At 37.9% G+C, this 27,846-nt stretch overlaps 2 protein-coding genes across 4 annotated transcripts in view; both read left to right on the top strand.

The window, feature by feature from the left end:
- The window catches only part of LOC145683980 (myosin-IIIb-like), a 569,781-nt gene that overhangs the window by 99,885 nt on the left and 442,050 nt on the right, over positions 1-27,846 (top strand). The window lies entirely within an intron of this gene.
- Positions 9,041-11,455, top strand: LOC145683974 (secreted frizzled-related protein 1-like). The gene has a single exon (XM_081755721.1). It carries the CDS (start codon positions 9,921-9,923, stop codon positions 10,860-10,862), a length of 942 nt encoding a protein of 313 aa, XP_081611847.1. The 5' UTR covers positions 9,041-9,920; the 3' UTR covers positions 10,863-11,455.

Here is a 27,846-nt window from a genome sequence, read left to right as displayed (position 1 = left end):
TTTGAATCACTTGTCGAAATTGCTTTTTGCTTTGGTTCTGCGAACTGTTCCCTTGACGGATGCAACGCAATTGCACATATAAAATGTTCAGGGTGCAAGGGAGTCTTTTGCCTGCGTCATTTCTTCATAAAACAGAAGAACAACAGTGATCAATTTTCATCTCTAACCTATGATTATTGTGAACAATGTAATGACTAATTGTATCTAACAAACCCGTTAGTTATTGCGAAACACTTTTTCTGTTACTTCCGATAGCTTTCAATTCGTATGTCAATATTCGTTACTAATTATGTTGTACTTAACGCGTATAAATGCGTATATCCTCATTTTCTCATATAAATTTCCAAGTTGAATATCTCGAACCGTTCTCAACCGTACAGGAATTTTATTAGCTTGTTATAATCAGCATGAATTGGGACTTCAAATGGCATGCTTAGTTTCTCTGCAGGCGAGTGCTTTCTCCTGAATTTCCCTTGTGAGGGACAGCCAGCAGTGCTTTTTTGATGGAACTTTCAAGAGCTGTTGGAAACAATTTGCACAGCTGTACACAGTTCATGCTGACATAGGGAGTTCAAGTGAGCATACATAAATCGTACCAATTTTGTACGCACCGCTCCCTGACAAAACTGAAAGTACACTCATGTCCAAAATTATTGTCGCATATCTATAACTGTCTTCTTGTAAGAATATAATTTGATAATTTTGCAGAGTACTTTTAATACTTATATTATGTTTATAGTCAGGAAATGTATATTTGTGGTAAATTTCATAGGAAAAGAATTATAAATACGAAAATCATAATGAGTAAAATAAAATGTAACTAAATGGACAAGAAAATTTTATTTTCGTTTTATTGTTCTTATTTACTGCTCTTTCGTCATGAAATTTACCATATACTTGTCTTTGCCGATTATACACATACTAACATTATAAGAAATACCGGGCGAATTCGTTATCAAATTATATTACTAGAACAACATATTTATAATCATGTGACAATAATTTTGGACATGAGTGTACATACAGTGACTTGTTTACCTTTGTTAGGTGTTGGACTGAACAACACGATCCTAAGGTTTATCTAGTTTCTTTCATGCTTCTTGGCGTCCGGTAATGTTACGTCTAACAGCTTTCTCAGGCTCGTGGCAGTCAGCGCCTTGATATTGGCAATCAGCGCCAGTCGTGGCAATCAGCACCAATAATTGGCAGTGGCAGTCAGCACCCGTGGCAGTCAGCACCCCACCGCATACAGTAGTGGCTTAGGGAAGGGGGGCAGAGGGGTGCCCCCACAGGATTCCGACAATGTAAAGTCCTGGCCCCCATATATAGGTGTCCGTAAAAAACGTCCCCTAAGTTCTTTTTAAAATAATGTCTTGGGAATATATTTCAAATTTGAGGTGTTTTCCTGGTAGCCGTCATTTTCCAATATGGCCGCCGCCCTACGTAAATCTCTCTCTCTCTCTCTCTCTCTCTCTATATATATATATATATATATATATATATATATATATATATATATATATATATATATATATATATATATATATATAAGAGAGAGATCGTGAACCAAGGCACTTAGAAAGATAATTTTGGTGTCAAACTATAGGTTTCTGAGGCCGATGAATTTAAATATGGCATTGTTTATTGCCACTTAGAAACCTTACAACCTGGCAACACTGTTGTCTAACGATTAACTGTACGAAGTTACAAATGCGTATATGCACGCATTACTCTAGGATGTAGCGTATTTCCTTAGGACTAAACGAAACCTACCTATTCTGGTAGCTTTCATCACGACAAGACAACATGAGAGAACATTTGTCTAAATCCAATATGGCAGCCAATATGATGGCTAATTACTAGGCAACCAAGTAATGGACTTATTCAAATGCCTGTCAGTCCTAATTGGCTTAAAGCCTAGAGAATGGGAGAAAGAGGCAGGATACGGTCTCATTGAAGAAGCGTCTCCTGAGGGGGCGAGGAAAATTTAAAATACTCCATTTTTTAATGAAAAACACGGTTTTGCCTCCTTGTCTGCAGACAACACTGCACACCAAATGCTCTATAAGACGTTCTCTAAATAGCCCTGTTAGATCCAACCTGTATTGTGTGTAAACCGTGTATTTTCACGGGGGAACAGCGGAGCAAAAGCCCTGTTTTTTGATATTTCTGATTTATCGTGCTTACTTCGCTAAGACTAAGCACTGTAAGCCAATCTCCAATTATCCTATAGCAGTGTTAATTTCAGATCATTTCCTCCGGAGGCACCACGCACATGGGGGAAAGCGACTAAAAATTGCGTGCTCCACAGTAATTTCTGTGAAGATCTCAAGCACCCGAGGGTGAATTTCGTAGCTCTTGGGAGAATTCCCCCCTAGAATCACCCCTGAAATCATCACTGTCCTAGGGAGTTGAAACAAGAAGCAGGATACGCAAAAAAGAACAAACTTCCAAAGCATTTAAAGTTTAGGCTCGTTGCACTAAGCGCCTTCTTAGGACGAGGATATGGGAATTGAAAAATGCACGTTTTCTTTTATTTATTTATTTATTTATTGAAAAACTTGTTTGCCCTTTTTTGTCCCCAGACAACCATGCAGACGACACACACCAATTGTCTTATACAAAAATGTTGCCATGATAACTCCTATAAGACCCATTTGGAACGATGTCCATACTGTGCATTGTTGTATGGGGACAAGGGAGCAAAGCCCTGTTTTCTTTGACTTTTTCGTTTTCCGCGCTTACCCCGCTAAGACTACGCACTGTCAGTCTCTATTTATCCTAAAGAGTTGAAACAAGAAGCAGGATACGCAGAAAAGAACATACTTTCAGAATTATGACGTCCTATGGGTAGGACATACGGCTTAACGTAGGATCCGAACCACTTGTGTCTTCATCGGGAATCAAACAAGGGACTCCTTGATTATAAGGGATGAGCGTAACTATTCATCCACGACACATACATACATACATACATACATACATACATACACACACACACACACACACACACACACACATATATATATATATATATATATATATATATATATATATATATATATATATATATATATATATATATATATATATATATATGCAGATATAGATAACCAGATGGTAAAGTTATGGTCGATACATTTTTGGAATTCGAAGGCATTTTAGAATGCTTGTCTATCATCTGGCTATCAGAAATAATTGATCACCATTTTCTCTACATATCTATAATTTTCTTACAGGGTAGAAACACCTCCTCGGAAGAGAGAAAAAAAAAAGAAGAGAGAAAGTGGCCGAACTTGGGCTATTGAACGTGAGGACAGGATGTTTACATTCGCATTGACACCTGCTGTGTAAACGGTCCCTTCATATCTCTGGGGACTAAAACAAAAGAAAAGGGTGGGCGCGGATGCCTTATCCTCGTCAAATTTCTTGACAGGTGGACTTCAATACTTATATTAAAATACTATTTTTAAATTGGCGTATCAGATATGGTTGTGATTAAAACTATTAGAGTCGTTTCTTCTCAAGGAATAAAACAAAAAAAAGTTGATCTTTCTACCATAATTGGTTCCAAAGTTAGACATATTATAATTTGTATAAAAATAAACTTATTTATTTATTTTTTAATAATTTATTTCTGCTAAACTAGCAGACAAATATACAATTTAAGTATCTCAACCCGTTAATAAACTTCTGTAGAATGCTGCAAAAGTTTTCTTTCCCATTAGAGATACCTAGTTCCTTAGAAACTGAGGAAATTCGGTAGCCATGTTCTCCCCATAAGGTCCAATATAAAAGTTTTTGTGCCGAGAAAAGGTAGATCATCCCGTTAAAAGGATTAAGTGGAATTCGAATCACTGTAACGCGCCCAATGCTCTTCCACTGGAAATCGACCACGGAACTACGAGCACCTACAAAGTCAAATTGATTACAATCTTGTCTGATGTTTTTGTTCTTGGGTTTTACAGCTAGAAAAGAATTTTTTTTAATTTTACGTACCACGATTATGCTGCAGGAGACCGTGATGATGAGAAATGAATGAAATGATGGAATGAAGAAAGTGAGAGAAAACAGGAGAACGCCAAGAAAATCCACACACACGGTGTTTGTCCAACACAAAGCTTACTTGGCGTGAGCTGGGATCGAACCAAGGACTCCATGCTCCATAAGTGAACGCTCTACCACTGAAATGCTCACATGGGTGCCCCAACAGCTAGCTACCTAGATGATATATCGAAAATTAACTCTTCGTTTTATTATTTCTCTAATAATTTCTTCTCTTCTGTTTCTAGTATTCCAGGATCCCACAAGTCTGGAACAGGAGGTATACAGGGCCGGATTTAGGGGGGGGTGCACTCCTCTTGCTACTAAATATACACTATCTAAAATGAGAATAGCACTGAAACTAGCAACACTTTCCGAAACTTTTCGCTGTCATATTTCCGTTTGAGGCAAAAAAGAAAACTGTTTTGTAAAAGCAATAGTTTAAGTTGATTTTCTCAGGGTTGAAGGAAATGGGTCGCCCAGGAAAACAATATTCCTCATTCACATTTTAGATGCCTGAAGCTATTTAAAAATTCAAATTTAATTCAAATGTAATGATAGTTATTGGTGCACGCCCTTTAGAAAATCATGGATCCGTCTCTGGAGGTATATGAGTAGCTTTTTGCCTCTATATCCAAGATGTCTGAACTCACGAGACCTGTGGTGAGAGCACGACGAGTGCTCACCTCAGGTGCGAAAGGTCTCTGGTTCGATTCCAGGTCATGTGAGAGTTTGTGCTCGGTGTATATGGATTTCTTGTGTTCTTCCATTTCCTCCCACATTGTCATTACACCAACTCAGTCATTATATCATCACTTTCATTAAACGTCCATCTTTAGTCTAAAGGATATAATCGTGAGTAAAGAGTACGTGTAAGAAGAAATTAAATAAAATGTTTGTTTTACGTCCCACGATTATGTCGGGTAGGCTAAACGAAACCGTGATAAGGATAATGAATGAAATTTTATAATGGAGAAAGCAGGAGAAAACAAGAGAACCTCGAGAAAACACAAACACCACTTGGCGCGAACTGGAATCGAACCAGAGATCCGCGCACCAGAGATGAATATTCTTCAACTGAGTCCTGCAGCCCCCAGAGTACGTGTGATTAGCGAATCCAGAGGCTGAGAAGACCGCGAACCTCAGTGAGGTTAACGAGTAGCAGCACGGGGAAGCACAAGTCCTAACGAGGATAGCGAGTCTGAGTTTGAGACAGCATTAGTATCCGGCTATTTGAGGCGATCGCAAAGCGTATTTATTGCTCATGCGTACCCTTAGAATACGCTGACCATGTATTTAAATGTAGATGACTAATCATAAACGCGAAAGCAATAAAATCGCTGAGAAAACGTCAGGTCGAGCGTATTTGGTGCGGGTCGGAACAATAAACCGCCTGCTGTTTAAAAGATTTCAAAAGGAAGGGGAAAAAAGGAAAGACGTGTTGCCAGGCAAAGGGATTGTAGCAAGAAGCAGCTGCTTGGAAGATGGTTTGTGCAGAGCATTGGAACTCTGCTATAACACACCTGGACCTGGCAAAAAGACCTGGAAACCCTGACTGGCTCACAGTATGATTTACACATCTGGTGAAAGTAAAAATTCCGAATAGCCACTTTGGCCGTTTTCGCTACAGGGGGTAACGCTTTCTCGACTAGCCTAGGACTAAGCCTCGTTGAAAATAGTGAGTGCGAGCACGTCTGACAACAATAGCGCATCCAGATGTGTCTCTTGAAAGGGATGGATAGCCTCCTGCTCGAAATACAAAGTTGTTTTACATCAAAATCAAAATAAAGTAGCACTAAGGGTGTCCTATAAAAATGTGCTCAGTCTTTATTGACTTATCACTCACGTTTAGTTTTCTTTTAAAATGTGTAATAAACGATTTGCAGAAAATACTAATCTACTTCATAATGTCATTACTTTTTGTTAGCTTATTCTACGAGGATTGATCAGAAAGTTAGGTTACAAAGCCTGCAGTGAAACAAGTATATAGTATTTCATACAACCAACACAGTCATCAGATAGTACATACATTAGGTGCTCCTTCAAGTGCGGGAACAGGTGAAAGTCGCTTGGAACGAGGTCCGGGGTGTAAGAAGGGTGGTCGATGATGTCTCAGCGTGCTGGATGGCCCATTGTGCTCTTCGTCGATGACGTTTTCTCTACCAGCCGTAGACTTTCGACACCATTCGGCGACATGCTGACGAGACATTACAGTCTCTCCGTAAACCTCTACCAGCTGTCGCCGCGGTTATGTTTCGCCCATAGAAATCGAATAACTGAGCGGACTTCTTAGCGAGACCAGTTTTGCAAACTAGTCGTCATTTGCGTTTACATAGCGCTGGATGTGGTGAGTGGCTGAAACTCTGCACAGTTACCATCTCCATGCATTACAATTACAGCATACTACTCATTCCTCTATAACAGACGAAACTCCAGAAATATCGTAACCTTAGTTTCTGTTCCCCCTCGTAATTTGTAAATATGTCAATGAATACCTGAATCAAAGTCAAATATGTAACAGCCAGTTAAAATGTGAGTAAACCTACATTTGTATGAGACACCTTATATATATATATATATATATATATATATATATATATATATATATATATATATATATATATATATATATATATATATATATATCAGTGGCGTATTTACGATTTTGTTTCGAGGAGCTTTGCTAACTTTCGAGGGGGTTTGCCTGAAAATGTGAAAATTCTGCAAGATATTTCATATACTTTACTACAGTAAGTAAGATTTCGGAGGGCTTAAGCCCGGAAGCCCCCCTAAATACGCCACTGATAGTGAAAGTATATATATATACAGCGGAGTATTTTTGATTCGAAATATCCACAAACAAATATGTACTTTTAAATTCAAAAAATCAAGCAAACTTCTCTATCTATGTGTAAAAAAAATTAATATGCAGTATACTTTACTTTTAAGACGACATATTATTTTCGTGCTACAAACAAACAAACGGCAAGTCCTCTGACAACACAACATTGCTGCATGTCTTGCAAATAAAACACTGAACTGCTGAACAAGACTGTACTATTCATAAAAACAAATACTCCACATGTTACGTTTCGATCTTGTAACCAAGATCCTCATCAGACATACCCTGATATTACAAAATGGTCATTTCTGCTTTATGTTAATAATTCTGTTATTCCACTGAACGATCCCTTTGAAGAGCATTCCTTATTTTATTTATTTATTTATTTATTTTAATACAGTGGATACACAAAGCAAAGTTTTTCAGGTACGATTGGCAATGGAGGAATCAAAAGTTTGGTATTCATCAATGTATCTTCAAGATATTCCTTGGGACTTTGCCCCCTCCCTCCCCCTCAGCAACTAAGATAATTTAAAATTGTGATTACGAGATGTTATTCTTGCGCAGGGTATATCCTTTAGCAAAACAATGTCCCGTACACAATTTTCTGAAAGAAAGTCTGTTATTAACCCCTGGCGTTTCTGGAGCTGTTTTAATTTGAGAGAAGCAACGAACTTGGGAGCAGTGACAGTACCAGAGGGGGCGAATGCTACCCCCTAGTAGCTATACCTCCCCCTGTCTATCTCCACAAGACACATACAGGGAGTCTCAAAAGTTCCCTGACAGGGTAACTCTGTTAATATCAGGGGGGCGCGGTGGCTCAGTGGTAGAGCGTTCACCTCCGGTGCTTGGGGTCCCTGGTTCGATCCCAGCTCGCGCCGTGTGGACTTTGTGGTGGACAAACACCGTGCTCGTGGGTTTTCTTGGGGTTCTCCCGTTTCCTCCCACTTTCTTCATTCCACCATTTCACTCATCTCTCATCATCACCGTCTCCTTTAGCCCAACCGGCATAAGCGTGGGACGTAAAACTTAAAGATTTCATTTCATTTTCTGATATTATCAGAGTTACAACAAAATGCAAGAGGGGAAACCGTCTCCATATAGGCCTATGATGTTTTCAATTAAATGGGGGTTGGCCATCGACATGTTAACGTAAAAGACAGTAACTTCATTCTCGTATGTTGTGGGTTCAGGTAAATGGCAACGTTGCATTTTCATTTAACATTGGGCGCATAAAGAGTGTACAGCCCAAACGGCGCGTCCGATTTAAAAAAATCCCTTCACTTTAAATTGAAAATATATTTGGAGATGTTTTTCCCTCTTACATTTTGTTGTAACTGATAATGGGACTTTTAAGACGCCATGCATATAGCAGATCCCTGTAAAATATTATCTTCCTTCTATTTACCCCTCCCCAAGAAATTAAATCTGGCGTCGTCACTGTTCTTTAGGTCCTGAAAAATTGATGAAAGGTAATGTGCTAAAAACTCATAGTCTAATTAAAAACTGTTCGAGAGCCGCAGCCTTTCGTCTGCTGTTGTTAGATACTTGAAGCACACGCTTATTCTATTACTGTGTCTTATCCCTGGTCATGAAATAAAATTGTAGCTTCGTGAGAGATACAGAACACGTTTTTTTTTTTTTTTTTTTTTCGTTCAGATAAATAGACTAAAATAAAATTTGGAAGGGATGAATAGATTGTCGACAATACGCCACTGTCCCGTCCTTGTTAACTGAAGACTCGAAAACAAGGATCAGATTATTGGAATCGTTAAGAAAGTGCTTCAGAACTTCAGTGTCTATTAACTAGCTAGTTATAAGATTTTACACACACACAGAAAGAAAAAAAGCTGAGCTTATCAGAATTTAATCTGGAAGACAAATTATCTATTTAAAAGAAAGAAAAAAAACTTCCGTTTGTGACGTAGCATTTACCTTTCTGAAAATTAGTAATTTCTTTATTAGCAGTTCATGAACTACCGGATCTCTGGAGCTGATACAGAAATCACAGTGAAAATGTAGCTCCGATTCAATATTCAGACTAACATACACACCAACACACACACACACACTTATTCATATACAAACAGGCACACACACACACTTACATACAATTCAAACTGTGTTGCTGTCCCCTCCCCCCACTACCCTGTAGCCACACAGCTGAAGTTAAAGCTGGTCAGACCACTTGACTCGTTCACCTCCGCCCGTTACAGCAAGGCAACTGCGAACTTATTTGCCTCATACGTCCCCAGGCTGTGTTGTTAATCTTAGGACTCGTATTATATATATATATATATCTATATATGTATGTGTGTGTGTGCTTTTTTATCTTCATTTCCTTCGTACCACACACACACAGACAAAGTACACACACATTCAACAAGAGTGAAGCAAAAGTACTTGTCGAGTGTCACGCCGTGTCACAAACGCAGACGTAGTAGACCACCCCACCTGTTTTGTCAATTGTGGGAGCTCGCCCAACCAATATGTGAGAGGGAGAAACCAGGCCTCAACGTTATCCCTCGCTTGTCTTCCTCAAGAAGTGTGAGTTTTTTGTTGTGTTATCATCAGCAATGCAGGAGCCATGCAGTTTATGTGGATGGCAAGCTAGCACGTGAGTCAGTGTGTATAAGGAAGAACATTTTTTTTTTTAATAGAAAAAAGAGAGAAGAAAGTACCCTATTCGTCATAATTCTCTGTTCATATTTGCAGAAGATAAGTGAAACAAATACTAGATACCAGCAGCCTTATCCAAAGGAAAATAAGTTGTTCAGTCCCAGTGAAATATGATGCAGTTAACAAAATATTCATCACGGTGATACTTTTCTCTTTTCTTTCTACTTCTGAAAAATAATAAATATGTGTGCATTGTAAATGCAAGTGCAACCATGACTGCATCGTGGTGAAGTGGCGGTGACTTCGGTTCGAGAACTCAAGGCAATCCAGTCCCCGCAGACGAAGTGGTGGCGGTGATTCGCTGTCTTCATGTGTGTACAAAGCGATAGTGTCCAGTCTGGTTTTATATAATACTATGGCTTCAAGGTGTTTCCACATATTCATTTTCTTGCCAGTGCTTGCTTATGGTTATATCACAGATTGGCCGGGACGGACCACACAGCCAACATGCATGGATATCCCCCGTAATATGACGTTGTGTCATGGGATAGGATACACTAAGATGCGACTTCCGAACCTTCTGGATCACGATACGATGGCTGAAGTGTCGCAGCAAGCAGCGTCGTGGGTGCCGCTTCTAAATGTGCGTTGCCATCCGGATACTCAGTTGTTCCTGTGTTCGTTGTTTAGTCCCGTTTGCCTAGAGAGATTGATTTATCCGTGCCGTAGTTTGTGCGAAAAGGTGAAAGAGGGTTGTGAAGGACGTATGCAGAATTACGGCTTTCCCTGGCCCGAATTACTAAAATGTGACAAATTTCCTTTAGACAATGACATGTGCATAGCCCCTCAATCCAATACAACAACGTCAACTGATGGAAAGTGTCAAACTTGTAACCAAGTCGAAACTTACGAGAATATTTTGGACAATTTTTGTCGTGCTGATTTTGCTGTCAAGACCAAAATACGCCGCGTTAGAAAATCCAAAATAGTCGGCAAAAAAGCAAAGACGCTCAAAGGTGCTCAAACTCCGGAACAGAAGCGACAATTGAAGCGTCCAGTGTTTGTGCTGGATCCAGAAGACAAGTGTTGTGAAAACTTGACTCGAAATAGCCGCGAAATGTTCCTAATTATGGGCCAATGGCGTGACAGGCAGCCGGTTCCTACTTTCATTATGCCGTGGGGAGAAAAGTCCAAAGAACTCCGGAAAGCAGTGCGAGTGATAAAAAAGCTAAACTGTTCCGATCCTAAAATATTGTCAGACACTGTTATAGACAGTGGCAGAAAACGACGGGGTAAAAAGAACCATGCTAAACGTCGAAATAGGCATGGTGCTAAAAAGACCCAAACTGTTACTTGACCACGAAAAAATGGATTGTAGTGTTTTTTTTCTCTCTCTTCTCTAGAAGACAGTTTGTGTGTATTTTTTTAACATAAGATTTATTTTCAGTTTTGTTCAACAAAAATGACAAAACTTTTTTTAAAAAAGAAAAAAAAGTGCTACACCAGTGTGAAAGAACCCAAAATGTTTGGTGGGAGTGCAAAAATCCATTCCTTTTTTTTATTATTATTCGTTCATTTCTTTTCTTATAACTGCACACAGGCATTTTGGAAGCTTTGTGGTTTCTTTTCCATATCATTTACGAAAAAAATCATTGTTATCTAGTGCTATGTAAGTGTTACCACTTAAAGAAAAAAAAAAAAAGAGATTGCAGTTACGAACAAAAGTCATTATTGACATTTATTATGTACAGTATATGTGTTTTGTGCTACGTCAGAAAAGGAACTGAACTTTTCAAAGTATTGATCAAAGAAAACTTTTTTTTTTTTTTTTTAAATATAATATTCTTCAAGTGATATTTGCTTTTGTATGTAAGATAACTAAATACGACTTCCGAAGACTGCGTAATAATATTTTTATTATCAGTAAGTAAAGCGTTTTATTAATGATAATTTACTTTTTTATGTGATCAATCATCCAAAGAAAGAAAAACGTCATATATATTTATTCAAATAAAGCGAATGATAATGGTGCTCTTGTATCTATGTCATCAATATTTGAACTAAGTTAAATCGTACGTTTTCGTATTTCGATTCGTAAAAAGCAGTGTTGTCAACCTGATCAGAAGATATTATCGTACGTAGCACTTAAAATTATCGTATATTTTATTTCAAGTGTAAACATCAAGCTGTATTATTATTATTATTATTATTAAGAGGAAACTAACGCGAATGTGAGCAGCCAAAACTCTATTCTTGAATCTTTATAGAAAACAAGAATGAATTTCTATTCTTTACGAGTCTATCGAAAAGAATTCTGTGGTTTTCCTTCAACACTTTATATGTTTACTTGTGAAAACTTATCTACATCAAGTAGCTAGTAATTCTCCCTTATTGATCGAGTAGATAACGCGGGTTTCATGTGTAGGTGTTCAGTGTATGTTAAATCCCAGTGATCCGATTAACCAATGACATTGTAATAACAAACATGAGTAAACAGGTGAAATGGTTCGCATTTGTATTGTTTTGAGTAGTTTGTCACATTTGTTGCAAAATTCATACCTTTTTCACACAATGAATGAAATTTCTTTCGAATTTCAAATACCCCCAGATTATCTTTTGCATTTTATCTGAAGCTATTAAATTATCGTATACTTTCCTATTATCATACATCGTACGGGGGTCAAAATTATCGTATGATTCGACAATTATCGTACATGTAGGCAACGCTGGCTAAAGAGAATACCTGAGATTTTTCTTTTCTAGGAACAAAAAAGAAGCCAAGCCCTTTGGGCCGTAGAAAGTCAGTGGAAAAGCAAAAGGAAACAAAACTACTAGGAACCAGTTTGCCAGGAAATCGAAAGCCATTATCAATAGTCGTCGTGTGATTTATGGTTCGTGTGTACTGATAGCATTTTTATTTTGTAACGGCATAAGGTTTTAAGGGTTTCAGAAAATCCGGTACGAGTTATGTTTTCATTTTTAGCACGGGGCTGGTGAACAATATTGCTGTTTCTACATGTTAGTATAGAAACTGCAAGGAAAACCTTCATCTTAGTTTCTATTTGTTTGACTTTATATACCAAGTTTATTACTGTGCACGTATAAAGAACTATCAGGTTATGGAAAATTTTCCAAGTCTCAACTAACTGTATTTCAATTCCGTCCATGGGCGTCTCTGGCCGGGGCGTCCCCCCAGTATTTTGAAGAACAAAATATTCAATATTTTATTATAATTTAATTCACTTACCAATGACAAAATAACTTACAAATAATAATAATTATATTTATTTGGAATATAATATTAAGGCTGTGAAAGGATTATAACAGAGTTCTTTATATATACCTTAGGGGGTCCGTTAAGATAAGCAAAAAGGTAACAATTGGAATCGAAGATAATAAACAGGTTAGGCTAGGAAGTTCCATTTAAATCTCTTTCTTTAATTCCCCCTCCCAAATTTTACATGCCAGCAGGGGCGCCTGGAGAAAATTTTCCCGAGGGGGGCCATCTCATGGTTCCTATATTACATTTGGTAATTCAGGTATTTAATATATGTGATTTGGTATATTACATATACATTTTCGTGAGCCAGAGGGGGGCCCGGGCCCCACCTTGTCCTCCCTTTTGGGTGTACATGCATGCCAGAAACACCAGTGATTCCGTCTCCCAACCTAAGTGACGATTTCTGACACTAACGCAAATGAATCATGAGGGAGGGCCTACTGGGAAACGCCGGCATATTTTTATCTGTTTTTCCGAATCTTGTCGAACGCTGGTACTGAAGCAAATAAAACGATTTCCTTCTAGGAACAGCTTACTTAACTACAGACCTGATAGAGATAATTTACAGGTACCGAGTTCGATCATAGTTGCCGTTATATTAATTACTTTGTGTAAGTTTAGCGTCCCTTTCAGCAGCAAGACTATATGAGACGTGGACTTACTGATTAACGTGGAATCCCAACCACATGAGCTCACACCAGGAATCGAACCCGGGTCTCTCATGCCAAAGGCGCGTACGCTAACTACTTAGCCACAAAGGAGCTCTAGGATCCCTTTTTACTACCGAGGCTATATAAGGCATGGACCTACGGTTGAAAGTAGAATACGCTTAATGCATTCAAATGCTCTTGCACTGGGAATCGAACTTGAGACCCGGTGCACGAAAGGCGCACCCGCTTTTTTTTTTAACCGAGTGATTATAGGAAGAAAATCGTGAAAAGATCGAGATTTCGAGAGATTTACACGTTTCATGGATCCTATGAGCCTTAAAATGTCGCTCGACAAAAGGTTGTACCGTTCAACGTACCAAGATCAAATTTTAAATTTAAAGAATTTATAACATTCTCTAGTTTTATTTTATTTTATTTTTTGTGGTATTTTCTCCCTACCCTCAAAAATAAAGTTAGTTTACTGAAAGATCAAATCAAAATTAGTTTTTTTTTTTTTTTTTTTTTTTTTTTTTAATAGCTAACGATTTTGTTTATATTCATCGAACAATATTCCATTAGCAACCCTATATAGTGGTATATCATTTCTCTAGAAAAAGTCCAGAAGGAGAAGTTTATTCTTGGGGGTTGAATTCTGATAGTTTTCTCATAAATGACTCGGGCAATTTTATTCTTATTTCATACGTATGTGTTTCATCAATAATTTGACAATATGGCATGCATAACTCACTTGTCCTTGAAGAAAAGACACAAGGGATATTATTTTAGAGTGCTATTCCTGGATAATTCTCTGTCTCTCTCTTTTTTCTTTTTTTGTTAACAATGTTTTCGAAAACGACTCAGTTCAGTAGCGTAGCCAGGATGTGTGTTTGGGGGAGAGGGGAGTGCTGTTATAGGTACATATAGAAAAATTACAAACAAAAAAATATATAAACATAAAATATATAAAAAAATACAAACATCCAAGTACCAAAGTACAGTACATTGTCGGACCTCTTTGAGGGGGCGGTTCCTTAGGGCCCACCTTCCCTACGCCACTGACTCAGTTGATATTTCATAATATTTCATTAACAATAATATGTCATTTCTCCAGAGAATAATAAGGAATATTATGTTATTCTTTTTTTCTCTCTGTTTCTCAGTGTTCTCAAAAGCTACTCAAGCGATTTTATTCATAAATAAATATTTCCAGAAAGGATACTTCACTTTTGGGTGAGTTTTCTTTGAAGTTATTGCGTATTAGGCCTATAATTTTGTTAATTTATCAGTAATAACTTCAACATGACAAATAGAAATGGGAAACAGTGAAATGGTTTATATCTTTTTTTCTCTCTCTCTCTCCTTTTAAGGTGAAAACATACATAATAACTACAGGGTGACCCAAAAGTAAAATTACAGACTGCATCTATCAAGCATGACAATTTATTAGGATAATGAATTTATTTGCTTTGGTTTCTTCCGAGCAGTGAAAATAAATTAAGAACAATTAAGGAAGATACTAAGTCAATATCTGTATGAATAACAATAAGTAAATGATATAAAATGTCATGACAGATCAGTACGGGACTGTATACCTACTTTTGGGGCACTATGTATAATACAATAATTTAATGTTTGAGTTTTGAAGCGTCTCTTCGAGGCTGAGTCGCAAACGCGTGTGGTACTGGGCTGACTTTATCTCCCAGAAAATGTTGTCAGTGCACTTCCGATGGGGGAAGAATTAAAATTTAAGGGGACTGAGCTGGGCTTTTTTTTTTCTTTGCTGAAGGATGTGACTGACAAAACAAAAAAAAATGAACTTCAATTTTTCTTAGCTCCAAGGGCTAAGTTCGGAAGTATGCTTAGAAGAAACACTGGTCCCAAGTTCGATTCCCGGTGGAAATATTTGCTTCTGATACAAACCCGAGTAGTGGTTCGAGTCTTATTTTAAACTGTAGATTTCGCCTCGTTTAGCCTTAGTGATGAAATGGGATGTTAAATCAACCCATTCTAAGTTAAACTTCCAGTGTATAATATGAACTAAAATAACTCGATGGAATGTGTCCGGAAGGCTTTTAGATTCAGGCCGGTAGGCAGCCCAAAAATGTAGAGGGGGGAAGGAAATCCAACCATATTATAGTTCATTTGCAAGCCTACCGTGAAAATTTTAAGGGGCCAGCAAAAATTTGTGCCCCCTTAGACCCCCCCTGGATACGGGTCATTTTTAGTTGAGTGATCTGTGGTCAGAAGTTCAGCTCCCACTGCCAATAATACTGGCTTCGTGGGCCGGCGTTCGTTATTTCTTAGTTTACACAGGATCACAACTAAGGGAGCAAGCGGCGCGCGAGGTTGGAAGGGCGCAACAAAGAAAAAGTCGGGGGATGCCAAATTTTCGTGTTTTTCCCAATCGACACAAACCGTAGTTGCGGGCCTGAGTTTACTTAGGTCACCAATTATTTTTATAGTACTAGGTAAGCGCCGAAAAAATTTCGTCTCCACCGCCTATGTAACTCGCGAAAACACGAATACCACGGGACGTGAACAAATTCTAAGAATTACAGACGGTGCAGTCTGTTGGTTAACAAACGGAAATCCCATTCAAAGTACTTTTTTTTTTTTTTTTTTTTTACTTTCATTTTAAAGCAGTGCTAATCATCCAACATATAGCAGCACGTATCTGCTATCTTTTCAGTGTATTTTGTAGGGTGACATTCTGGTATATATATTAAAGTCACTAGGTCATATGCAGAGTCGTTCTGAACTGTGATTAGTGCCATATTAAGAGTTCGACTAAGATGTTACCTGCAGTAGACATCCATTTAGTTTGACGCTAATCATACGTCAAAACAACTCTGCATAAGGCCCACTATATTTGTGACTTCGAACCTCGTGAACCAATCAAGTTTTCAACATAGATGAGGTTCGGGTCGGGCATGTTTTCTATCATTTTACTTTGACGGTACAGCTTAGGGGAGGGTATATATATATATATATATATATATATATATATATATATATATATCCCCTCCCCTAAGCTGTACCACATCTAATACATAGGTGCGGATCTAAGGATTATATATAGCCTTTCCCCTTGACGCTCAGGTATACACTAGATAAAATGGGCTTCATTCCACTACTTTATACTAGCTCGCGCCGTGTGGACTGTGTGGTGGACAAACACCGTGCTCGTGAGTTTTCTCGGGGTTCTCCCGCTTCCTCCCAATTTCTTCACTCCACCATTTCATTCATTTCTCATAATCACCGTCTCCTTCAGCCTAACCGGCATAATCGTGGGACGTAAAACTTAAATATTTCATTTCCTACTTTACACTGGATAAAGCGGCAAACTATGGTTTAGCCCCTCCCTTGATCATATCCTGGATTCGCCAGGCCTGAGATATTCTTTTTATCATTTCACTTTGACGGTGCAAATTAGGGGAGATGATATATTTAAAATGATCTAAAATGACCTATATTACTGTCGAATCCATAGTTTTCGGATTCGCTGAGATGAACAGTGAGACTTCTGATGTCTGAAAATGTGAAAATTCTGCAAGATATTTCATATACTTCACTATAGTAAGTAAAATTTCGGGAGGACTTAAGCCCGGAAGCCCCCCTAAATACGCCACTGCATAAAAATGATCAAAAGTGACCGATGTCAGAGAACGCTCTAGTAATAGTAAAAAGTAACTGAGTAACGGAACGTATTACTATTTTTTTTTTCTTATTTTAACTCATCGAATTGAGTAATGGACGCTAGTATTCAAAATAATTGAATCAATATGAAGCGAAGAATAACTATCCAAAGGCAAATTGAATCAATATTTATGAAATAATCAGTGCACTTTTGTGATATTTTGTTCCTTTCATTGTGAGAGACTTTTATAATTCAAAGCATTCCTTTGAAAAGAAAAATTAATTGCTCTGTACAGTGTTATGAAACGATCTTAACCTGCACGAATTATTTCATAATTATTGACTAAATTTGTCTTTGGACAAAGTATTGAATATTCATACCTTGAATTTATAAATAATTGAATTATTTTGAATATTGCATCTCTTCATGTAATACATTAGAAAAGTAGAGAATACGTGCTGCCATCTGTTGCTGCTGATGGAGGGTTTACACTAACCTTAATCTTATCGAATGAATTTCAATATTCCGTTTTATATTGACTCAAATTTTTTTCTCAGAAAACACCCTGAAAAAAAAAAACATCGTCCTGTGAATGATTATCGTAATGAGGGGACAAGGACTTTCCACGAAAGCTTCCTCCAGACGTTTTTGTCTGGTTATGACTATTTAGTTAACACATGATTCCAATTTTGACTCTCGGTGGGAAATAGGGGTGCGCCTGTGAGGGTCCACTGGGTGTAGACTCCATCCCCCCCGCAAAAAAAAAACCTTCTTAACTCAGAATGCATTTGTAAACTTTTTTTTTTTAGTAGAACTGTACTTGTTTAACAGGGAAATGATTGATGTAGCATGAAAATTTGATCTTACACTTCATCTCTACTTTTTCTCTTATAAAAACAATCTAGTTTTGTCATTTTTTTCTGAAAATATAGATGGAAGTATTTTACAATTACTTATCGTCTTTTCAGATCCAGAATAATATCTCTTCAATACTATATACACATAGTGACTTGTAGTATTATACTCCTTTACCCCCCCCCCCCCCGAAATATATATATATACAGTAAACCCTCGTTAACACGAATTCCAAGGGACTGAAAAATCAGGAGTTCGTGTTAAAAAAAAATTCGTGTTAACCGGGGACCCAATTTTTATTATTCGAATACATTTTCTCCATACATACGCACTACAGTATACAGACTATACATACCACTACAGTATATTATGTATGTCATAGAAAACACTAGAGATGGTATCGAGACGAGACTGAGTAGTCTCGGTCTCGTCTCGGTTCAAAATTCGAGACGAGACCAAGACTCTTTTCCGTCTTGATACCATCCACAGAATTGTATCGAGACGAGGCTGAGAGTTACGGTCTCGTCTCGATTTCGAAAAGCACGGCTCGGTCTCAAATTCGAGTTAAGATCGAGATCGAGACTAGTTTCGGTCTCGGTACCGTCCTCTGAAAAGTGAAAACACTACAGTAAGCTTATTATCCTATCTTCGAAGATTTTTTTTTTTTAAAAAAAAGCTTCCACGCAGAAAATCCAGGTCAAGTTATAAAATTGATAACTCCGCTAGCAGGTTGGGTACCGCTAGTAACGGAAAGGTATTTATGACTGCTGTCACCAGTTTGGAGTTACACGGGAGAGAAGATGTTTTGTCTCGAGCTGTCGCCAGCAGCTCGTCTGCCAAGCTCCTGCATGTTCAGCGCTTGACGGAGGACAGAATCAACACCTCATAAGAGAGGAAAGATACCTGTCTGTTTTTGTCCAACATGTATTTACAAGACAATTTTCGTCTGTATAAACCTGTACTGTATGACAAAAACTGATCTGGAGTGAAATCTGAAATAAGAAAAATGATCTAAAAAAAACCAAAGGATTGAAAGTTCGTGTTAAATGAAAACCTTTACAGACTCAAGGGACTAAAAATTAGTTCGTAATTCGTGCTAACCGAAATTCGTGTTAACCGATAAAACTTCCTATAAGATAACGTACAGCGATGCCGGGACCGAAATTTTGTTCGTCTTAACGGAGTGTTCGGCTTAAGCGAGTTCGTGTTAACGAGGTTATACTGTATATATATATATATATATATATATATATATATATATATATATATATATATATATATATATATATATATATATATATATATACTGATCAAATGTCACTTTATCTAGGAAGTCAGTGTTATTTGTTTATTATTGGGAAAAGTAAAATAAGGAAGAAAACAAAGTTTTACATCCCTCGTTATGCTGTTTAGGTTTCGGAGACGTTGGTTAAGGAAAGTAAATGACTGAGAGAAGAACTGAGTGGAAGAATCCATATGCAGGTGTTGACTACCATAAGTTCATTGACCAGGGATCGAACTAAGAACCCCTTGCACCAGAAGTGAGCAGTGTACAACTGAACTACCGTGCTCTCCTTGTTTGTAGGGAGCTTAACTTCCTTTTGCAGTATCCAAGATTTTGTGAAACTTGGATCTTGCACTTATATGAGATCCAAAGTGAATTATAATTGGGAATCGAACCCGGCTGTTCTGCGCCATAGATAAGAAGCAAATCTATTTGCCACGAAGGATCCCGAGTCGTTCTACATAGTAGTGGCATGAAATAACTTAAAAGCATCATATCAAATACTTAAAGACTATTAAAAAAAAAGATATAGGAATCATCATAAACTCCTAATGTTCTTTGCATTTATGAATTAATTCTTCGTTCATCACTATATATTGTACAGTTGCCAGCAAAACTACGTGACTTCTACATAAATACTCGTTTACCAACTTCGAAATGAATGGAACAATTTAGAAACTTATAGTGGTCTTTATAACAGCACCATATCGAAGGGGGAAGGATCAGAACTTTACTTGAAATACTCAAAAAAAAAATCGATATGCTACTAATGATGATTATTATTATTACTTTTCGATAGTGTATTATTGTTTTTTTTTTCCTGGGCACATCCTTGATACATCTAAGTTTTTCCATACAGGAAGGACCTAATTTCTTGGTAACAGGTTATGTATGGCGTGAGTCAGTAAACGGAGCGAGAATTTTTGTTTTGGGAACGTCGTATTCGATGTGAACTAGTGATGAGCGCAAGAGTCTTGGTCTTGCAGTTTTTGCAAGAGTCTTGCATGCAAGACCAAGACCAAGACCAGGAATCTTGATGCAAGACCAAGACCAAGACCAAGGGGTGCAAGAACAAGACCAAGACCAAGACCATACCTGCAAGACCAAGACCAAGACCAAGACTCTTGCGCAAGAGTCTTGCACAAGTACCGGTTCTACTTGAATTATTTTATAGAATGTAAAAAAGGGGAAAAGTCATTACATCTTTCACTTGAAGTTCTTGGCTTCAGTAAAAATACCGTTGGAGTGAATGTGTTCCCAGTAGTTTATGCAAACCGTGTGAGTCGATCTGCCCCTGTAGCATATAGCTACAGTATGTCGTTTTCTAAATTGGTTGTTCGCGTTTTCTGTAGATATTGGTCTTTTTTAGGGATGGCCAAAATTTTCCGGAATCCGGATTGCGGAAATTTTGTTTTCCGGAATCGGAAAATTTACTTTCCGGAATTCGGAAAAATTCCGGATTTCGGAAAAATTCCGGAATTCAGAAAAAATCCGGAATTCGGAAAAATTCCGGAATTCGGAAAAATTCCGGAATTCGGAAAAAATCCGGAATTTAGAAAAATTCCGGAATTCGGAAAAAATCCGGATTTCGGAAAAAATCCGGAATTCAGAAAAAATCCGGATTTCGGAAAAATTCCGGAATTCGGAAAAAATCCGGAATTCGGAAAAATTCCGGAATTCGAAAAAAATCCGGAATTCGGAAAAATTTCGGAATTCGGAAAAAATCCGGAATTCGGAAAAATTCCGGAATTCAGATAAATTCCGACATTCGGAAAAAATCCGGAATTTAGAAAAAATTCGGAATTTTTTCGATTTTACTTTCCGGATTCCGGAAAGTAAAAATTCTGGAATTGGCCATCCCTAGCTAGTAGCTGTTAAAAGAGAAACACAATAATGAATATATATACTGTATTAGTTTCTTGTAGTTGGATATGTCTTTATCACTTACGTAGACAATTGCTACTGCAGTTATTTACTGCTTTATGAGGAAGGTCTTATTTTCACACACAAAAAAGTCGCCGGTATGTCTCAAACATTATCGCGTTTCCACCTGCAGCTGCTCCAAAGCACTGCAAACTACTTTTTAACCAGGCGAAAGGCAGTGAAGGAAAATAAATCTCAACAAATATTCTAATAACATTCGCTTATTGTCAACATACCTACAGTGAACGCAGAAAGTGTTCGTACACCGTGCATACTTTATATCGGAAACAGCTAGCATGAGAACGGGAGGTGGAAAATATATATATAACCAGAATTAAGACTACACATTTATACATTTTATTTCTATATACAAGAGAAAGGCCAAACAAAGACAATCACTGTTTTGTTCAGAAGAAAAGAGAGAATTCCTTTTTTGTAAACGCAAAAAGTCACCGTACACTTATGATTGAATTAATGCTTATAAAGTATATTACGTTATTTAATATTTTGTGGGATTACCCTGTGCGTTAATGATTGTCTGTAGTCTTCGTGGCATTGATTTCACCTGTAGTAGTTCGTAGTTCTGTAGCTTCGGGACTGATTATGTCCCATTCTTCTTGAATAGCTTTTCTTAGGCCTTCTTTGGTAGAGAAGCTGTGCCTTCTGATTCTTGTCTCCAGAACAGACCATAGATGTTATATGGGGTTCATGTCTGGGGATTGGGGAGGTGTGCGAAGCTGTTTCAAGGTATTATAGAGTAGCCACAATCGAGTATTTTCCGCTGTATGTTTGGAGTTGTTACCTTGCTGAACAATAAATTGTTTTCTGCGCACTAGTATGGAGATTTTCCTTTAATATGTTAATATACACTTTGTGGATCATCACTCCATCGATAAAGTGGACACGACCCACTCCTGAGGCACTCATACAACCCCAGACGAGCACGGACCCTCCTCCGTGTCTTACTTTAGGGACGAGATTTTGAGGATTCATCTATGTATTCACCTTGCGCCATACCATACGCCTCCCATTGGATTCGATAAGATTAAATTTACTTTCGTCCGAAAATATGACCCTATTCCAGAAAGAAGCCTGATCCCTTATCTTTATACTCTTTTTCAAACTTTAGTATCTTTATACGATTTGTCTTGTTCACCCATAATATTTTCCTGGCTATCCGACCATGATACCCTGCAAATATTCCGCACTGTACTGGCTGATACTTTAACACCGCGTGTTTCCAGATCCATTGCCAATTGCACAGCACTACTTTTCGGAACCTTTTTTCTTTCCCTAATAATGTAACGTTTATCTTGTTCACTCAACACTCTTGGTCTTCCAGTTTTTTTTTTTTTTTTTTTTTTCGCACAGTGATAGAAACATTATACATCGCAATTATTGTTTGTACTGTTGAACGAGGCCTGTCTGCAAGGTTTGCTATCTTTCTCAAAGACTTACCTTTCTTATGCAATTTAATAATTACTTTTCTTGTCTCCTCATTTGTTTCTGTTCGGTTGCTTCCCATTTCGACAGCCCACCGTGCAGTTTTTTCACTCCTATTCACAACCTAACTCATTCTGTTACTCGTCATGCTATACAGAGGTGTATACTCCGGTGAATACTAGTGAATCCCAGTTGTGGTATCTTTGTTTCGTATTCGTACGTCAGGTGTACGATGTCTTTTTGCGTCTACTCTATACACTTTCTACGGAATTTATTTACTTTCTGACCATTAAACTTGTCTTTGTGGTTCTTTATTGATAGGGTGGTTGTGCCAGTCTTCGACCACCCCCTAGTTGCCGACCACTTTTCACTTTAAAACCATATATTAGGCTTATTTTCCGATAAAAAAGCATGCTTTTCCGTTATAATTGAATTGCAGCTTATTCTGAACCAATCACAAAGATACTGTCAAAATATATTGCACATGCATTCGGTAATAGCCAATCAAATGTATGCCTACGGAAGACGCACTGAATTTTCGACAACTTTAATCTGTTGCAAATGGGAAGGATAGCGCCCTGTTTTTCGTGCTTTTCCATAGTTTTATCTCACCAGGTAAGAAATGCACATATTATTCTGTTACATGGAACTGTAGAGCACATTCTAGTAATTAAATTTTAGTGATAACTGTCAGGTATGAAGAATAAATCAAGAAAATGTAGTGGTCGGACACTGACTTATGAAATATTCTTTGTTAACTAGTGTTCGACCACAGGCTGGTCGAGCACTAAAAAATTGTAGAAATATCAATAACGACTAATTTTCGATTCATCTGCATGAAATGAGTTCCTAGTTACCAATTCTGAAGTTATAATGGAATACGAAAACATTTACTAGTGTTCGACCACTACTTTTCGTAATACATCTGTACTGGTCGAAGATTAGCTGTTTCTTTCTCAGTGTCCGGCCATACTTTGCGTTTGTATTTTCTCGCAGAATTTCTTGATTCAAACACTCATTCGGTGATCAATTTACATTTGTATAATCATCTGCTGAGTCTTACCGTTAATACATGAATATTCACCTAATGGCCGTAGCTCAGTGGTAATGGTGAAGAGGTAATCCATTGAGAGTTCGAATCCCTCTCAAGAGCAAGGGTATTTTTAATTGTCCTCGATATTTCTGTGTTCGTGTCCCTGTCAGGATTGGATTACCTCCAATTGGCTCGAGGAGCATTCAGGCTTAATGTCTCGGCTGAGACGAACTTTCGCATTTCGAACTTCGGAAGGTCCTCGGTTCGATCCCAGCGGTCGACCATCTTGACTGAGTTTTTCGGGTTTTTCCTCAGTCATACCAGGCAAATGCTAAGATGGTATCTTCAAAATAGGCCCTGGCCGTCTAACTTCCAACATCCTCTCCCCCATCCTATCCCGGTCGGAACCGTAGATGCCTAAAGGCCATAAAATAAATTCAAATAACTGAATATTCATGTAGTTTTCCAACATTTTCATGGAAAATTAACGGCACTGTTAGGGTATGACATTTCATTTGAATAATAAATTTATTATATTTGGTCTAATTCGTTTAAAACTGAACTACACTATTCTCGCTTCGTCGTGGAACGCATTCAAATATTGTTAGCGGAATAGCAACTATCAGCTTACGTCTGGAATACATATGTTTTCCTTGCATGTCCTTAAGAATTTTTGTTTCTTTCAGAGATAATGAGTGAGTAGGCCTAAGCTTAAACTGCCAGCTTATTCAAACGAGGGTCTACAAAAAGCTCTGGAGGCTTGTCGAAAAAAAAAAAAAACGCTCCATACGAAAGGCATCAGTAATCTATGGAATTCTTCGGGAAACGCTGATGGATAAATTTCATGGTCACAGTCCCAAAAAGCGAAAAATAGATCCAGAATAGGCATGGGCGCGAGACCAAACGAGACGAGAACTGAAACAAGTCTCGTCTCGTCTCGCAAAATCAAAAGCTGTTCTCGTCTCGCGTCTCGTCTCGTCTCGCAGACCTAAGTTCTCGTCTCGCGTCTCGCAAAATTTTGGAAGTCTCGTCTCGCGGTCTCGCGCGAGACTTCTCGCGTTGGTCTCGCGGTCTCGCAAATCAATACTGGAATAATGTAGTCTTCATTCGACCCTTTTAAAGTAATGTATACTCAAAGTTTACATAGTTTTGTTTCATAGTTGCATTGTTACACAATGCTTATCCACTCATTCCGATTCACAATGCTTGATTTTACACCCCACATTCTCGGTATTAAAAAATGCCAGTTTTGTGTAGTCTCTGTCTATATGAAGTATGAATGAAATCGGCATGTTATATTTGAGTAATCTTACTTGCAAGATAAAAGCTTTCAAATAACTTGGTAAGACGGTAACTCAAAAAGCCGTATTTATAGTAAACATGCAGCGTTAGTAATATATATTTCACAACTTAAATGCACTTTAATCTAAACGTTTTCTTAACAATTGAGAGTTAGAGATTAATCTTTAATAACTACAAGAAAGACTACAATGAGCTTAAATAAAAATTTATTATTATTATTATTATTATTATTATTATTATTATTATTATTATTATTATTATTATTATTATTATTATTATTATTATATAGTCTAACCGAATTAAATACAATATTTCCAATACTTGGAATTATTGTCACATGGAATTAAACAGTTACAATTTTAGATCTGTAGCGGCCGACCTGAGGCGCCTTCGGGCCGACCTAATTTTTTTCTTTTCTTACTGTTATTAAATTCATAATTACTATTTAAAAACCTTTTAATTGCTTTATTGCCATGTAATTATTGCAGGTATTGGTCAATGTTAAATTTCTCTCTTTATATTTTGTTCTTTCTGTGGAATAACTAAGCCAGACGAATACTTAAAGTTAGCTATTGTCTCGTAAGAGGAAACTCATATCTTTTTCTCCCCTCTTTGCATCTTGAGAAACAGATCTGAATTGGTAACCTATAACCTTCGATTCGCTGCACGTGCAAGGGAGTATCTAACCCTTGTGTATTATCTGAGAGTCTGATGTTATTTTCTGAATACTCTCATTGTCCTCTGTTTAAGCCCAGATGTTCTCAAAAACATGGTAGACGTATAATTAACATTTTGGCGCCGAAGTTGACACTTCGAAAATACTAAATATGTCTATTTTGACACCGTATAAAATAAGTGTCTTGGGAACACTTGTATTTTTGGTATCATTGTGAAACGATTAAGAAACCTGTAAAATCTGGATAAAGCTTGATTTTCTTTGTAATATCAAATTAACCTTTGACTTTTAATTTGGATATTATGTACTAGATGACGCTAAAGCCTTATACTGTTTGTAATAACGCGCATGCGTGACTATTCTAGTTAACACCCTAAATAGTCGTTTAGATTATCAATACCCAATCTAAACGTAAAGACTAATTTCATTGCACACGAGTATCCGCCCTTTTGGAAAGATACCACCCTACTATACTCCCACGTACGTAACGTGTGAATAAACTCCCTGAATACAAAATAGCTGTACAAGCTGTTCTCAGGGGAAAATCATTGTGTGTCTACGAGGCACGAGCTTCGTGCTCGTCGCCGGGGGCTCCGGCCCACTCTTCGGGCTCAGGCTTCTGTCCTTCGCCCGCCGGACTTGCGTTTCTTCTCTGACTTTGATAGAGTCATAGAGAGAAGAACTTAGTGCATTATCAGAGTGAGTTATTACACTGTGTTAGTGGAGAACTCCGTCATCTCCGTTCTCCTACCAAGGACCATCTCTGCTTTCGTTTCGTGTGTGCAATACAGCAAGAACTTTGTTACTGTGCTGAACGTTGTTTCTAGTAAGTTTACTACTACTACATGCAGGCAGTCGTAATTCAATCTCTTCATTGAACTGCCCTTGTTTCTCTTTTATCATTGGTCATATTCTGACCCCTCTCAAGTTTCACGCATACGCCACTAGACTTGTGCGTCATCTAAAGTTACCTCTGATGTATAACAACTTATTGCTTATCAACTCTTCTGCGCTGTACAAAAGCAACTTACAATAAAACTCATACTACTTCTAACTCGGCGTCCCAGTCATTTAAAACGCCTATCTAACGTTTTCAAAGTACGACCTCACCTACTTATATTCTCTCAGAAAGTACCTCCGAAGAAGCCGTTCGTCGAAGTCATTATTATCACATCTCTTTCGTTCTCTGGTTCCTACGCGAACCACTACACCAGTCACGCCTGTTGAGGACCGAACTCTTTATCTTCTGTAGTTGAGTGAACCATCACCCTTCTGTGTGTGTTCTGCGACTCCAGTACTATTCCTGCATTCGCCGTGAGAATTCCGATTGGAGAAAGAACTTCACTCTCCGTAGGAAGTGGAAGCATCTTGTTGGTTTTACCGCTCGAACCAATACAGACATCTTTTGGGAATTCTTGGTCGCAACGAACATCTTGTTACCACGCTAAGCTCAACTGGACTTATACAGGACTCGACGATATCTCCAGAGGCCACTTGGAACTCTTTCATCTGTGTAGGTGTTCAATTGCGAGGTGAGTGATTTAAGTTGTTTTAGTGATCTTAATTGTGCATCTTGATTCCTCGCATCGACTCAGAATCACGTCTACTTCTTTGCACCCAATATCCGATTTCAGTGTTTGTGTAAAGTGATTCTACAACTAAGGTTGTTAGCGATAACTATCTCTTCCATTTTATTGTTTTATCGATTAAATTGTTATTAGGCTAAATTATTTTAGTATAGCCAAGCCTGACCTTGTCTTGTGAAGTTTATGTATTTGAGGTCCATTAAGTGTGTTAATAATCCTGCCTCCCTTGCATTAGCTTTATTTTTAATTCATTGTTGTATAATACGTGTCTAATTATTAAGTTGTCGTCCCGCTACAAATATTTATTTCTTTGCACGAGTCCTAGTGTCTATTATTTTGGTGTGCTAATTAATCTCGTTGTTATGTGGGCTTCACGTTAACTAGTGACCCCTTTGGAGCCGCCACTGCCCTAAAGTGCTAGCAATTACCTGCGGGACATTCACGGATCAAGGCTCCCTTATAATCTCGTAAACTCGTGCTTAAGCTTTGTAATTAATTATTGTCATACCTAGGCACTCATCCTGTTCTCTCTCTCTTCCTATCAAATCACCTTGCCGACAGCCTTGTTAGTCGGACATTGTTTGAACAGGACGGACCTCCTCCCTACCGTACTAATAAATTGCCGAGCCCCATAGACTGCTCAGCTCCATTACATTTTTAATGTCAGGCAA

This window comes from Thermobia domestica, chromosome 1, assembly GCF_964235325.1.
Source record: "Thermobia domestica chromosome 1, izTheDome1.hap1.1, whole genome shotgun sequence".
Taxonomy (NCBI): Eukaryota; Metazoa; Arthropoda; class Insecta; order Zygentoma; family Lepismatidae; genus Thermobia; species Thermobia domestica.
Note: the sequence above shows the minus strand (reverse complement) of the source record. Positions and strands in the feature narration are given on the sequence as shown.

What these genes read in the sequence shown, in the direction of transcription:
- LOC145683974 (XM_081755721.1), top strand. Translation starts at nt 9,921, where the DNA reads ATGGCTTCAAGGTGTTTCCACATATTCATTTTCTTGCCAGTGCTTGCT.